Source organism: Rhinichthys klamathensis, unplaced genomic scaffold (assembly GCF_029890125.1).
Source record: "Rhinichthys klamathensis goyatoka isolate OS25496 unplaced genomic scaffold, OSU_Roscu_1.1 h1tg000220l_1, whole genome shotgun sequence".
In the NCBI taxonomy this organism is placed as follows: domain Eukaryota; kingdom Metazoa; phylum Chordata; class Actinopteri; order Cypriniformes; family Leuciscidae; genus Rhinichthys; species Rhinichthys klamathensis.
Genome location: NW_026606744.1, coordinates 676701 through 691763, shown reverse-complemented (window position 1 = coordinate 691763; position 15063 = coordinate 676701). Strand labels below are relative to the sequence as shown.

Genomic DNA, 15063 nt, shown 5'->3' with positions numbered 1-15063 from the left:
AAAAAAAAATAATAATCGTGTAATTATTTTAATTGCAATTTTTATAATTATTTTAATTACTTTTTTATTAACATATACTAGAACTGTCCATAGATTAAAATAAGTTTAAAAAACAAAAAACAAAAAAACAAACAGGGGGCCTTAGAATATTAATGTGGACAATGCGGCTCCTTGGAATCAAAGAGGTTGAAAACCACTAGTATAATGAGTAAGGAACCAACCTGTGTTTAAGCAGAAGCCACTGTGCAAACCACAGTCCCACGAGCAGCATGCCATTGATCTCACAGATGGAAAACGCCCACTCCACGCGATCAAACAGATCAAAGAATTTATCTGGCAGGGGCGGGGACTCCTCCTTAGGTGGGACGCGTTCGTGCACCACTGAGATCACAACTGTTGTTGTGAGGAAGCAACACAGAGCGTACAGGAAGGCCACACCTGTTTTGAACCACTCCGTGGGATACGGCGTTCGCTCCTGCTCAGACAGAGACGGAATCAAGATACGAACTGCATCAGAGTGCAAGCTGTTCTTTGAAAAGCCGTTGAGGATCTTGCCGTTGCTAACACTGCCGTTGGCAAGGGCGCCGCTGACGTGTCCGTTGGCGTGGTGACTGTTTTCATGGTTGTTGCTCTTGTGTGCCTTCATGTGGCTGGTGAAGCGCAGCGTCTCTATGCGCTCCAAAAGTTGTCGACCACTGTCCCCGGTGACCAGGGACAAAGGCGAGGCGTTAAAGTCTTCCTCAGAGAGTTGCAAGAGGGCAGGGCCGTCCTTGTTCCGCAACGCATCCGTGTACTCCTGCATGCCCTCATCTGTCAGCCAATCGGAGACGTCACTGGCTGTCCACAACCTCACCTCCTTCATGTCTGGGTGAGAGAGAGTAGGGGGGCCGTTTCAGGGGCTGGGGAGGGGAGTTGAGCCCACACTCAGCAGTTTGGTGCCCCGACAGCAGTCATAGCGTCTCTGGGACATTGGAAGAGAGTAGCTGGGAGGTACAGTTTTTCACCCCCTCCACCTCTACGGTGATAAACTCAGTAATGGCAAAGTCTGACAAATTTCATAGTCTCAAGGGTGCTGAATCCCTTAGGTGTCAGTGTGCACCAATGTATGGCCCTGAAAAAGAAAAGCACATTCAAGTTAGTTAACAGATTGTGATGTATACCGAAAAAGCAATTATCTGCCCTAGCAGTAATAAAAAAAACATAATATTTGCTGCCAATTATGTAGACATTTGTCTGTGTATATCAAGAGCAGGCATCCTGTTCACCAACAGTAACTGTGGCATAACATGGCCAAAAAACAACAAAAAACCCTTCATTATAAAACCCGCCATTACTCCAGTCTTCGGTCACACGATCCTTTAAAAGTCATTAAAATTTTGTGATCTGGAGCTCAAGAATCATTTCCTAATATTATCAATGTTGAAAACAGTTGAGCGGCTTAATATTATTGTGGAAACCTTGATACATTTTTTCAGGATTCTTTGATAAACAGAAAGATCAAAATGACAGCATTTATTTTTAAAGCTACACTGTGTAACTTTTTAGTTTATTCTTAGCTAAAAACACTTAGTTCTTTCAAAAATATATGTGCTCATTAATGTATATTTACTTCGTTCAAGTAATAAAGTATTCTCGTGAGTGTATAATATGCCATTGAAAATACATACGGGTAAGGGGTTCTAATGTCGGTCGCCATGTTGCCCCTCCATCTTGAAAGTACATTAGGCAAAGAGGGACATATCGCGTTTTAACACTCGATGGCACCGTGTCGAATGTCAAGAGGGGGATTGCTTGAGACTGATTTATAAAAACCTGAAAGCCTTTTTGAAAGTCTTTTGCTGATGGAGGATCACTCTTATTCTCGAGGATACGTATCAGAGTCGCCAAGGAAGCGAAAAAGAGAATTAAGACGGCAACGCAACAGGCAAATCAACAAGACAAAAGTAAATATTGAAGTGGCTTTTTTAAGATGGAAAGAGCTCATGACGAGCAACGATTTTAAAAAGGACGCCGACGTTGCCTGCTTTCTTCTCGACAGGTAACGTTAATTAATCTTGGACTACATTGGCCACCGTAGGAGTTAAAACGAAATCGGAATTGAGAGGAACAGAAACTAATATTCACTGGATGGTCATATACCTTTTCACCGCTAGATGGGGGTAAAAATCACACAGTGTAGCTTTAAGTATAAATATTTAGTAACATTATAAATGTCTTTACAGTAACTTTTGGTCAATTTAATGCATACATGCTAAATAAAAGTAATACTTTTAAAATACTTTTGTACATATGTAAATATTTTACAAATATACTGTTTTAATACTTATAACCAATAGTTCATAATGATTCATGGGATGTGTCATTCCTTGACTCATAAAATAAGTCAAGGTTCGAAGCTGCAGAAAATAGAAACATGAATTGGAAAGAAAATGTCTTCTCATATATCAGTAGGCCCATTAAGTGTAGCTAATTTTAGAGCTGTACAAACTTTATTTAAAAATCTATATTTTCAGCTTTAACTATGCATGTATGTTGACAGAGCATACAGCTAGATATTATATTACTTGTTACGCAACAATACGCCACATACCCCCTTAATGTTCTGGAATGCGGATAATGACTTCTACTTGCCAAACTATAACTTGTATGTGTGCGTAATTGAGCATAAACAATACAAAGAGCAAACAAACTTAGAGAGAGAGAGAGAGAGAGAGAGAGATAGAGAGAGATTAAAAGTCTCTGACTCAACATTATGTCTGGAAGACCGTTGGTTATTAAATCAGCTTAGGGGAAAAACACTCACACACACAAAGAATAACCAGTCAGCATTAAGAAACAACAACAACAACAACAAGTAAATAGCAACTTGGAAATTATGCCAAATAACCACAGGACATTTGTCAGATGACTAGCCAACCATTAGCTTTTATCCTTTTAGCAGCGATAGGAATCGGTGTTGCTCTTAGTGAACTGACCTGTGGGTAAAAGCTGATTTAGGGTTTCATTTCCCACCGAATGTATTCTTGTTTTATTCGAAATGTTTTAGTTTCATTTTTTTAAAGTTCTCTAAACTTTATGATGTCGCTAAACCGGTTCTGCCAGATTCATCAGCTCATCTTGTTTCCTTATTTTTTGTGTTACATCACATCGTGTTCATTAGAAATACAAGTGAACTTGTGATGCGCATTAACAGTGCTAAAACACTTCCTTCCTTGAAATATCTTTTTGGATTTTAAAAGTTACATTTTAACTTAGGCTGTTAACCTTGTTAAATAACAAGAGGACAATTTGCGGCATCATTTTGTTAGAGAACAAGGGTCACTTGAGCAAGTTCAACAACTCTGTTACATAAACATTCTTAAATTTCCGTTCATATGGCTCGATCTGTTTCGCCAACTCACTCACACTAATATATATTAGCCAACAATTAACTTGTAAATGTCTTTATAGCCTCTCTGGTAACACTTTACAATAAAGTCTCATTTGTTGATGCATTAACTAACATGAACTAACAATGAGCAATATATTCTTACAGCATTTATTAACCTTTGTTAATGTTAGCTAATAAAAATGTTCATGTAAGTTTACAGTGCATTAACTAATGTTAACAGATACAACAGTTTTGACAGTTGAGATTAACAACTAAGGATAATACATGCTGCAGAAGTATTGTTCATTGTTAGTTCATGTTAAAGCTGCAGTCCGCAGTTTTTCCTCTTTGTCGCCATCTCTGTTCGAAATCTGCAATTGCAGTCATTCGCGGAATTATCAACTCTACGTGAGTTGTACTTCGACACCCTCGACACGGCACAGCGCGGATGAACACAATGTTTGAGGAGAGTGTGCAGAGTGTGTCACCGAACCGGTGTGGATACTGTCATTCAGAATCACAGATTATTCTTTTTGGAAGTATGACCAACATAATAATTTTCACCGGAAAATGTCATCTGAACAAGTAAGTAACATCCACTTTTGTTCTGGTTCTGACATTGCAGTAAATCGCGCTGATTAAATCTAAAAATCACTTATCATCACGCAAAATCGTGCAAATTATACTTTGTTCTCAAATTGTTAATGTTAACAACGTCAGCATTGCGTGACTACATGTAATGTCCTTCTGATATGTATCCTTGTTTTCGCATGGTCCGGTTGCAGTCTCTTTTTTTCTGTAGCCACTCTGAAGTCCGAACGAAGTCTTTTGCATTTTACAGCGGGTGAATCTGTTGTCACTGGTAGGGGAGACCGAGTGTGTCTGCAAGCGAGAGAGACCGCGCGCGAGCGACAGAGCACGAGAGAGACCGAGTGTGTCTGCGCGCGCGAGCGACAGAGCAAGAGAGAGACCGAGTGTGTCTGCGCGCGAGAGAGACCGAGTGTGTCTGCGCGCACGAGCGACAGAGCACGAGAGAGACCGAGTGTGTCTGCGCGCGAGAGAGACCGAGTGTGTCTGCGCGCGAGAGAGACCGAGCGTGTCTGCGCGCGAGAGAGACCGAGCGTGTCTGCGCGCGAGAGAGACCGAGCGTGTCTGCGCGCGAGAGAGACCGAGCGTGTCTGCGCGCGAGAGAGACCGAGCGTGTCTGCGCGCGAGAGAGACCGAGCGTGTCTGCGCGCGAGAGAGACCGAGCGTGTCTGCGCGCGAGAGAGACCGAGCGTGTCTGCGCGCGAGAGAGACCGAGCGTGTCTGCGCGCGAGAGAGACCGAGCGTGTCTGCGCGCGAGAGAGACCGAGCGTGTCTGCGCGCGAGAGAGACCGAGCGTGTCTGCGCGCGAGAGAGACCGAGCGTGTCTGCGCGCGAGAGAGACCGAGCGTGTCTGCGCGCGAGAGAGACCGAGCGTGTCTGCGCGCGAGAGAGACCGAGAGTGTCTGCGCGCGAGAGAGACCGAGAGTGTCTGCGCGCGAGAGAGACCGAGAGTGTCTGCGCGCGAGAGAGACCGAGAGTGTCTGCGCGCGAGAGAGACCGAGAGTGTCTGCGCGCGAGAGAGACCGAGAGTGTCTGCGCGCGAGAGAGACCGAGAGTGTCTGCGCGCGAGAGAGACCGAGAGTGTCTGCGCGCGAGAGAGACCGAGAGTGTCTGCGCGCGAGAGAGACCGAGAGTGTCTGCGCGCGAGAGAGACCGAGAGTGTCTGCGCGCGAGAGAGACCGAGAGTGTCTAATGGACTCTAGTAATCAATGGACTCTAGTAATCAGTAGGCTACTACAAACGTCTTGTTTTAAACTATTGTTAAATAAATAGAAATAATTCGAGCACATAAACTTTCATATGGAGGATTAAATAAGATTCAATTTATGCAAGATTTCACAACTAATCACTGACACTATACCACAACCAGGTTTTAAGTTTCTTAAGCATCAAATAACAATGACTCTGAATTTTATCCATTAATCGAACTTCCATAGTGCATAGTTCTGCCTTAAATTTTCTCATTTGGTTACATTCTGTTATGGAAAATTAATTTTCTATTGATTGTAGGCCTATATTTTGAGTTGTATTCACATCCATTTTCCTGTAAAGATATCGAGATATATATCGAATATCGAGATATAGCAAAATATATCGAGATATATTTTTTGCTCCATATCGCCCAGCCCTAGTCACTGGTGATTGTCGTTTGAACTTTTCTGGATCCGTCATCAAATTGATAAGTTTAATCATATCAAGTGCTGTGAGAAAAGGCTATAAATCTCCACCTCCAACATCCTCACACGCAATATAGCTTATACTAGCCGAGACTCCTTCTTTATGTGTACAGATGTGACGTAATGACACAAAGACCTGCTCGAATCTCCCGTGGAAATCCACCAGTACCACTGGAATTAAAAACATTATTACAAGCTTACCGCTTTGAATCGAGCTAAGGCAACCAGATAGCATTGAACACTGGCTGGTTATGTATTTTCTCAAATATGTATTTTGGATCATTTTTAACCCCAAAAAGCTACGGACTGCAGCTTTAACTAATGTTAACAAATGAAACTTGTAAGGTAACAAATTAAGTGTTACTGCCTCTCTACTTGACATTTTCCATTCAATAGTCCAAAAACAATGCATTTATATTCAATACAATTAATTATTTACAAGTGTAATTACAGTTTTTTCCAGTAAGTTATCAGCAGTAAACAGGGTGTATGACGTTTATGATGATGCATTAGTTATGAGAAAAGTTTCAAATGAACCGTGAACAAACTGACAACTTAAATAAACAAATCTCACCTTGACTAGAATAAAACCTAATAAGATTTTCTATAAATCATCATTTAACACTGCTGCTGATGCTTTGCACACAAACCAAATGCATAGCCTTTTCCCCCAAAATTTTCCAAAGTGGTGACGCCCAAAACAGCTATGGATGGAAAAGCGACAACGTCGGATACAGAAAAAAACAAAACAAGCGGCTGTTGGCCAGCTTGTGCGAGAACACCCACGTGGATAAACACAGACATACAGCTGGCAGTACAATAAAAAACCTGCATGACGGATAAGCAACACTGAACAAAACAGCACAATATTCAAGAAAACATTCGCAAACGCATAGCTTTCACTTCTCACCTTTCTAGACCTATGGTCTTCCTCTTTTTTTATCAGACATTTCCCATTGCTCATCCTCTTATCAGAAAACGCTTTACATTTTAATTTAAAATATATTGTAACACTGATTTAGCATTTACAAATTTTTCAGAGGGTGTCACATGTTAGTCATATTACAGTGGATCTTCATAATTTAATGATGTGACCATAAAAAAAAAAACATAAAACATCCTAAACAATGGTGATTCTTCAAAACCCTTTTGTCTTCTTTAAATCTTAAAAATTAAACCGGATTAAGGATCTGATCATTGCCTTGTTCACCCAGTTTCACTGCCTGATAATTACTAAGGCAAGGAACTATTCAATTGGATTTCATGCAATGCCGTATCATAGAAAATACAATATCATGAAATTGAATGTAATAGTTTTATAGAATTCCAAGGAATCTCATGACATTTCATTTCACACTATTCTAACAATCCACACAATTCTGTGAAATTGAATAACATTTAATTCCAAAGCATAAAATTTATTTTATGACATTTTTATATCATATCGAAACATTTAAAAAAATAAAATAATAATTTTAAAGACACAATGCTAAAGTTTGAGCTATTATATCCTCATCATTATCCTTTAAAACTAAAGCATTTCAACATTTTCTTTCTTTTTAAAATAATCTTAGGTGACAGAAAAAAGTCATCATGTGCATTTTACAAAACCATTCAACAATACCAGCATTTATATCAGCAGCAGAACAGATCAAATGAGCTTTTGCATGACTGAATAAACATCATAGTAGAAACGTACCTCTCATTTTACATCATCTTAAAACAAACATGGCCTCTTAAAGGTGAACTAAGTAACTTTTTTACCTAAACCGAACAGCTTTGGAGTAATTGTCATGTTTATATTACTGATTTCGTGTTGAATGGTGGTCGTCTCGCAGTCGCACCCCCCTGGAGCCTGTGAGACGCAAAACCACCCTTGCAACTTTGGGCCGCCGGCCTCAGTGTTAGGAAGTATCGTGTGATATCAGGTCTCGCGAGGTAACGAATTGCTTTAGGGCAAAAAACAGATCTGATAAAATTCTGATAAAATGAGCATCAAACAGAAATAACCCGGCGCCGTATACATGTGGTGTTTGAGGCGCACATACAATACAGACTGCCGACAGTTAAACAGGGCGCGGGCAGCACTTAAAGGGGCCACACCTTATTTCCACCCGTTACAGCGCCCATCCTACTGAACAGGTACCGGTGTATAGGGGGAGGGGATCCGGCCGTGAGTGCGAGCCATCTCTGCGTGAGTGCTATTCACGACAGTACAAGTACACCACAGTGACTCTAGGGGTCGCTGTTTGACAAAAACGGAATTCCTACTTAGTGCTGCTTTAACACACCTGGCTCAGTTCCTATTCACAAAAGGTGGCAAATATTTACAGAACACACACATACAAGGTCACAACTCCTTTCATATGCATCCAAGCAAAAGAAAAAGACTGAAAGCTAGAAAAATGAACAGAAGAGTCATCTGGCCATTGAAATCTACGTCATTACAATATTGTTCGTTCTTTATTATGCAGTCTGATGGTAAGGTGGAAACAGTCATGCATGTCATTGTTGAAACTTTTGTTTAACACATGATGACACACATGAAATGTATAAAAAAAACACACCTGCTATCACAAAAGAATACCTATAGGACTATACATAGCCAATATTACATAAAGACCAATGTTGGGCCAAACAGCACACAGTGATGTCTTTACGAACTGCATTTAGTCATGCAGCAGAACACACACACACACACACACACACACACACACACACACACACACACACACACACACACACACACACACACACACACACACACACACACACACACACACACACACACACACACACACACTTGTGCAGGTCAGTACACAAACAGGACACCTAACCACTATTGTTAGAAGCCGGAGTTCTCTTTAAAGTCACAGCAGCAATAAATAGCTTATTTGCCTTTATTCACAGTAAGTGCACTAGCTGGATATAAAGATTTGCTTACAACTGGACAATTTGGTTAATATTTAAATTTTACAAGCAGTTAAACGCAGATAAACAGTAAAAGTCATTCGTTTGGCAACCCATACAATTCTATCTGTCATTTCTGAATGATAGAACTACAATATATAGTTATACTTTTGTGACATCATACTTTTGGCTTAGTTCAGACTTTAAGTCACATTTAAGAAACAGTGTTTGGTTAATTGCATAAGGTTAGTGGAGTTCATATGACCATTAAAATTGCAGATATGTACATGCAGTTATCAGCAAAATTATCTCAAGAAGTCTTACGCATTTTAATCCTTTAGGACCTGTTTTACATTTTACTTGTTATCTGAAAACATACTTTTTTTTATCTGAATGATGACATTTAAAAATTCTAATTTAACAGATGACATAAAATGTGCTTATCTAATTATCTTGCAATTTTGCTAGAGGGCTCAGTCAAGCCCAAAATGTGAATATTCAACATCTTAAGACGCCAAAACAAAGGTCATGCTGTTAAGGAGTAATTTATGGAAGACGCAGGTGTATGAACCACCAGTTGTGCAACCATAATCACTGAGAGATACTATCCTTGAGAGCTGCAGTTTCTCTACCAGGGCCGGCGCTAGCCATTTGGGTGCCCTAAGCACAAATGCTTGGTGGTGCCCCCCCACTCCCAACCACCCAAGGAATAACAAGCATTCAGAATTTCTTAGTTGGGTTCTCTTTACTTTCAAAATAACTGCTGCAAATAAATCATTTTACATTAACAATGGCACCAAATATGAAAAGAAATAAATAATATAAAGGTTAAAATTATAAATACCAATAACCACCACAATTACTAAAAACACAGATTTGGAACATGAATGATATATGTGTACTGTGCATAATTATTTTGTATATATAAATACACATTTGCATGTATGTATTTAAGAAATATTTGTTATTTATATATAAAATGTTTAAATTTATATATAATATAAATTATATATAATTATATACAGTATATACATGCAAATATTTCTTAAATATATACATGCATATGTGTGTGTATTTATATAATATATTTATATAAACATTTTATGTACTGTGTATAATTATTTTGTATATTATACAAAATAATTATACACAGTACACACACATATATCATGTAGACACAAACTTTTATTTTGGATGCGATTAATCTTTTCCCAGCCCTAATAATTTGACAACTCTGTGAATATGAAAATATACAAACACTAAGATTGTGTTTTTTTTTTTTTCTAATTGCAGTTTCACCAACAGATGTCGCCCTTGGGCCTTGGCCTATGAACCTCTTGAAAATTATCCGCATAGAACAACAACGAAAAAACGTATCTAAACGGTCTTCCTCTTCTTCTCAAACAAACTAACTGCATCTTAAACAGCCCAAGTTTCAAAATTCGAGAGACCCCCGGACCCCCGTTAAAATAAAAGATTCAACATGCAGGGCTAAAAACGGCCCGGATCATTTGCACTACTAGCGACGCCCCCTGGACATGTATTCACGACGCAAGGGCGCCCGCGCTACAAAACTAACATTTTTATTTAAAACATTGTCTACCTGCAAGCGACGCGCGAGTATCATCCCGCTGTCTCTTCTTTTTCCTTTTTTCCGCCCCCGACTCTTGGTGCCTTTTCGAGGCCATGTCTGAGGTCGGTGTCTGCCAAATTTTACATTGATTGAGGCATAATCGAACAGACCACTGGGAGGTGGGGAAGGGGGGGGGGGCACCAGAGGGAGACTGTCACAGGAGATTCACCTTTTTCTCGACTAATTTGGTCTAGGCCTATATTACTTTTGTATTGCTTTTGTATATTAACATGCTTTAGACATATTTTATTTGTTATTTATACTAGTAGCCTATTGTGATGATTTTTCACGACCCATATTTTTTGGTGCCCCCCCAAGCACTTGGTGCCCTACGCGCAGTGCGTGATGTGCGTGTGCGGAGCGCCGGCCCTGTTCTCTACTTTCCCACAAGCTCTAGCTCTTGGCTGTGGGAAAGCAAATGTTTCTTTAGAGAAGAAAAGCAAACCATCTACTAGAATCTCTGACTGTGCTCTGCAAGTGTGTGTGTGTGTTTGGATTTTTCCATTAGGAGACGTTTTCAGTGTCCATCTCCGTGACTCCATATTGTACAAATTAATTCATCAGTGCTTCAACAGGGTTTCCGCGGGGTTGTAAAAGGTAGTAAAAGGTAGTAAATTAAATTATGCCAAATTAAGGCCAGTAAAAAGTAGTAAAAAGTAGTAAACGTCATCTGACGAAGTAGTAAATTTTCGAACCCCCATCCAACTAGGCCTATGAGTTTCAATTTGTGTTAAGTGCAGGACTTCGTTCTAAAATTCGCGTGGATTTATTTATATGTTGCGAGTAGGACCTGTGCGATATCATGTGACGTGGTGTTTGTTTGTTCGTTCGCGCGCGCTGAAACAAACTGGGTACCCGGCTGGCCTGGCTTGCTGCCCAACCTGTTCGCGAGTTCGCTTCTATTTCAGTCATCAGTCGGCCGCCAAAGCCATATTTGATCGGTGAGTAGCCTAATGTAGACGACTGACTGCTGCTACGCTTGTGACAGGGTGCATGTTAACTGAAAGAAGGAACAGAGAGAGAGCCCCGGCTGCGCGCGCGCACTCAATTCACTCTTGCTCTCTCTCCCTCGCTCATATTAATCAAAATCAATTGACAGACACGATGGTAAAAGGTCGGAAGACCGAAGTTTCACGTGGCGCAATTGGAAATTTATTTCCCGCTGTGTGTGAATTGTGCTAAAAAAACGTTGCCTTATCTTCTCTCACGGCGTGTGCCACATTCAGCTGACATAACCACACTTTCAATAAAGGAAAAATCTATCCTAAAAAAACCTATTTGTTGACACAAATTTTGTGCGATGTCCTAACTGATGGGATAACCACACAATGCGTACACGTCCGCTAATGACGCGTCACTTTAATGAATGGTTAACACAACGGATCTGTCCTCACGTGACTTCTGAATCGGTAACACAATATGGTTCCATTTATTAAAATCTAGTTAACTACATTAGTTAACATGAACTATTAATAAACTGCACGTCTACATCATTAATTAATCTTTCTTAATGTCAATTTCACCATATAGCCTACATTATTGAAATCAAAAGTTGTATTTGTTAACATTAGTTAATGCACTGTGAAGTAATATGAACAAACAATTCATGTATGTTGTAAACTACGTAGTATTTTCAGGTTATTTATGTTATAATGTGTAGAAACATTGCAAAAAAAAAAAAAAATTAGTTTAGACTGGAGTGAGGTGAAACCAGAAAAAAAGTGCAAAGCAAGTTGTTATCTAGCAGCAATTTTTGTTATTTAATAAAAAAAAATAAAAAAGTATCTGGCAGCTAATTCTATTAAAATTTACAGTATATGGTAGAAAATTAGACTTCAATACACTTTTAAAATAAACTTTTTAATGCTCCGTTTTTATTCTACTTTTTGATATTGATATGATTATACCAAAACAATTATCACGTCCAGCAAAGAAGTATTTTTTTTTAAAAAGGGCAAGAAAGGATAAGTGTCTGTCGGCCACCACCGAAGACCGATTTTGACCAAGGAAAAAACCCTGGACATTATGGGGAAATGCAAGTTTTCGAAGATATTTCATTACTTTACTTGTCTCTCTCTATATACGCCACTACAGTTGCATCTTGAAGTCGTGATGGTATTAAAAAATATAGTGAAGGTATTAAAAGGTATTAAATTCATTTTAAGAATTTCTGTGTATACCCTGTATTAAATGAAAGATAAAATATAATAGAGCAATAGAATGAACAGTGACAGAAACAGAAGCATGCTTTTTAGCAGGATTAATTAAGCATGAAAATATCTGAAGGAAATATATATTTGATGAACAAATTAAGCCAACTAATATGATTTATATTCTTTTGGTTTATCTACTAATACGTTTAAAAATTACAAATGCAGTGAAAATTCAGGGATCGGTTACAGTATCGATATCGGCGAGTACCAAAAATGAAAGTATTGGTATCCGTCTCGTTCTGCAAAAAGTGGTATCGTGCATCCCTAATTGAAAATATTTAACGGGTTCGCGTGAGGGAGGAGCAAAGCAGTGCCATATTTGAAGCACATTTAGAGATGTGATTAAATAAATTGCTGTTTTGGGATAGTAATTTCACTGCTTAAGTCTGTGTGTGTGAGAATGTGTGTTTGTGGGTAAGTGTGTGTGATGTGACACACTTTATTATTAATCTTTATTAAAGTTTATGGCTGTTAAGTGTCATTTGTTTTTAAGTGCCAAGGTTATTATTCACCTTATTAGGGCTAAGGGCTAACGTAATGGTTAGGATAACTCAAGGGCTAGGGTTAAAGGGGTCATATAATGCCATTTTTGTACAAGTTAATATGAATCTTTAGGGTCTAAATGAAAACTTTGTAATATACTTTTATCAAAAATTCTCATTAGTATTTTAAGAAAACACTCATTTTACCAGCTCAAAAATAGCTCTGTTTTGAGCATGCCGTTTCAGTGCACAATCACATCCCTTTAAATGATAATGAGCTTTGGTCACCCCGCCCCTCTGCGTACACAGTTTTTAATAACACAATAACCATAACGCGTTGTTCATTATAAACGTGGGATTATGAATTATATTGAGAACATTGTAACGTTACATAGACTATATGTCGTGTTGGTAGTAAAAAATATTGTGGAGGTAGTAAAAAAGGTAGTAAAAGGTAGTAAATTCATCTCTATGATTCCTGCATAAACCCTGTTCAAGACTCACTGGTGCTCTGCCCTATCTACACCCCACATCCTCCTCAGTCCTCACAGACACTGTAAAACTGAATCTGCCACAGATGCTATTTTTGTTGCGTTTATTTCCATTTATGCATTAAGCCAGGGGCCCTCAGTTCCTGTAGGGCAAGAGATCTGCAGAGTTTAGATTCAATGCCAATTTTAACACACCTGATCCAGCTAATCAAGTCCTTCAGGCTTATTTGAAAACTAATGCTGCCTTTGCATGCTGTCGGAATTATCATAAATACGAGTTTCCTAGTTCAAAACTGGACATGAACGCCCTCTCAAGTCGTATTTACCACTGGGGAGCTCGGGGATTAATTTTGATATCCAAGTTCCTTAGTTGGATGGGCCATAAACGTTAAACTTGGAGGAGGGGAGAACGATTGCTGCTGTGACTGCTATTCATTATTAGTTTTCTCATAGCATTGTCAGTCTTGTCATTAAAGTAATGCATATTTACTTATATGAATCATTTAAAGCATATTGTATGTTTTATACACAGCAAAAATGGCATATATTTGACAGAAATTCCAGCAAGCTGACTATATAGATAGCATGCTGAATGTTTAGCATGGGAAATGTTAAATGTCAAACATTTAACAAATGGGAAATGTTTTCCCCATTTGTTAAAGAATGGGAAGCTAAATATCATTTTGGCTTTAATAAGATTTTCCCAATCATTAGGCAAGAATAAACCTGGTGTCCTCCATGATTCCAGGTCGTTCCGACAACAAAGCAGTTGAATGCGGGAAGTAGGAAGTAAGGAATTTCCGATAGCACGTGAAGGCAGCATGTTTGAGCAGGGATGGAACTAAACTCTACAGGGCTGTGTTCCCTTGGAATCAAACCCATGGACTTAGCATTGCTAGCACCATGCTCTACCAAATATAGGCTACAGGAATGCAACTTAAACAGCTGATGCCAGTGGGACTTTTGTTTTCTACTCTATTTATATGAAGAGAGAAAGCTATTTATTTGTGAGGGCAGTTTAAGGGACCGTTTGGCCAGAAATTATTATTTTGTCATCATCACTCATCCTCATGTCATTTCAAACCTGTATGACTTTCTTTCTTCTGTGGAATATAAAAGAAGATATTCTGAGGAGGGGAAAGGGAACTCCTACAAGGGGAGCTTCATTGACTTTCATTGTATACAAACAAACAAAGACATTTTATCTTTTGTTTTCCATAGAAGAATGGGGTTTGCGATATATATATATATATATATATATATAAATGAGAATTACCCCCAAAACATAATTTAAAGGGGAATTTAGCAACTCTAGTAATTTCTTCGCTGATTTTCACTTTTGTTGTGAGCTCCCCCTACAGCTGTGCTGCGTATATTTTCACAACACTATCATAAAAAAAAAAATCACTTGCGGCACCTTCCTCCCGCTTTCTAACGCTGCTTATGTGCATTTGTTATTATCGGAGCCGGCCAACTTTATCGTGTGGAGTTATGTCTAACGAGTGGGTAATACATCATACACAGGATCATAGAATTATGTCGAATTGCCATAAAGCAATTCGTGTTTCTCGCTCGTTCTCGCTTCTCACAAGACTTCCTATTTCCAACATACCGGGACATTATGCCGCGTTCCAGGCAACCTGTAACCCGTGTTTTTCCAACCTTATACCCGTGAAAGTGCACTGGAACGGCAGTCAAAC

General features: G+C 39.1%; 2 protein-coding genes across 3 annotated transcripts in view; one reads left to right on the top strand and one right to left on the bottom strand.

Moving 5' to 3' along the window:
- Positions 1 to 15063, top strand: part of minpp1a (multiple inositol-polyphosphate phosphatase 1a) — a 224032-nt gene that overhangs the window by 160028 nt on the left and 48941 nt on the right. The gene's annotated exons all lie outside the window — the stretch shown is intronic.
- sgms1a (sphingomyelin synthase 1a) overlaps positions 1 to 15063 on the bottom strand; it is a 40713-nt gene that overhangs the window by 9401 nt on the left and 16249 nt on the right. For both annotated transcript variants that reach the window (XM_056264302.1, XM_056264303.1), the window contains exon 2: positions 222 to 1111. In XM_056264302.1, coding sequence (XP_056120277.1) covers positions 222 to 862 — 641 coding nt within the window. In that variant the 5' untranslated portion in view covers positions 863 to 1111. The remainder of the gene's footprint in view (positions 1 to 221; positions 1112 to 15063) is intronic.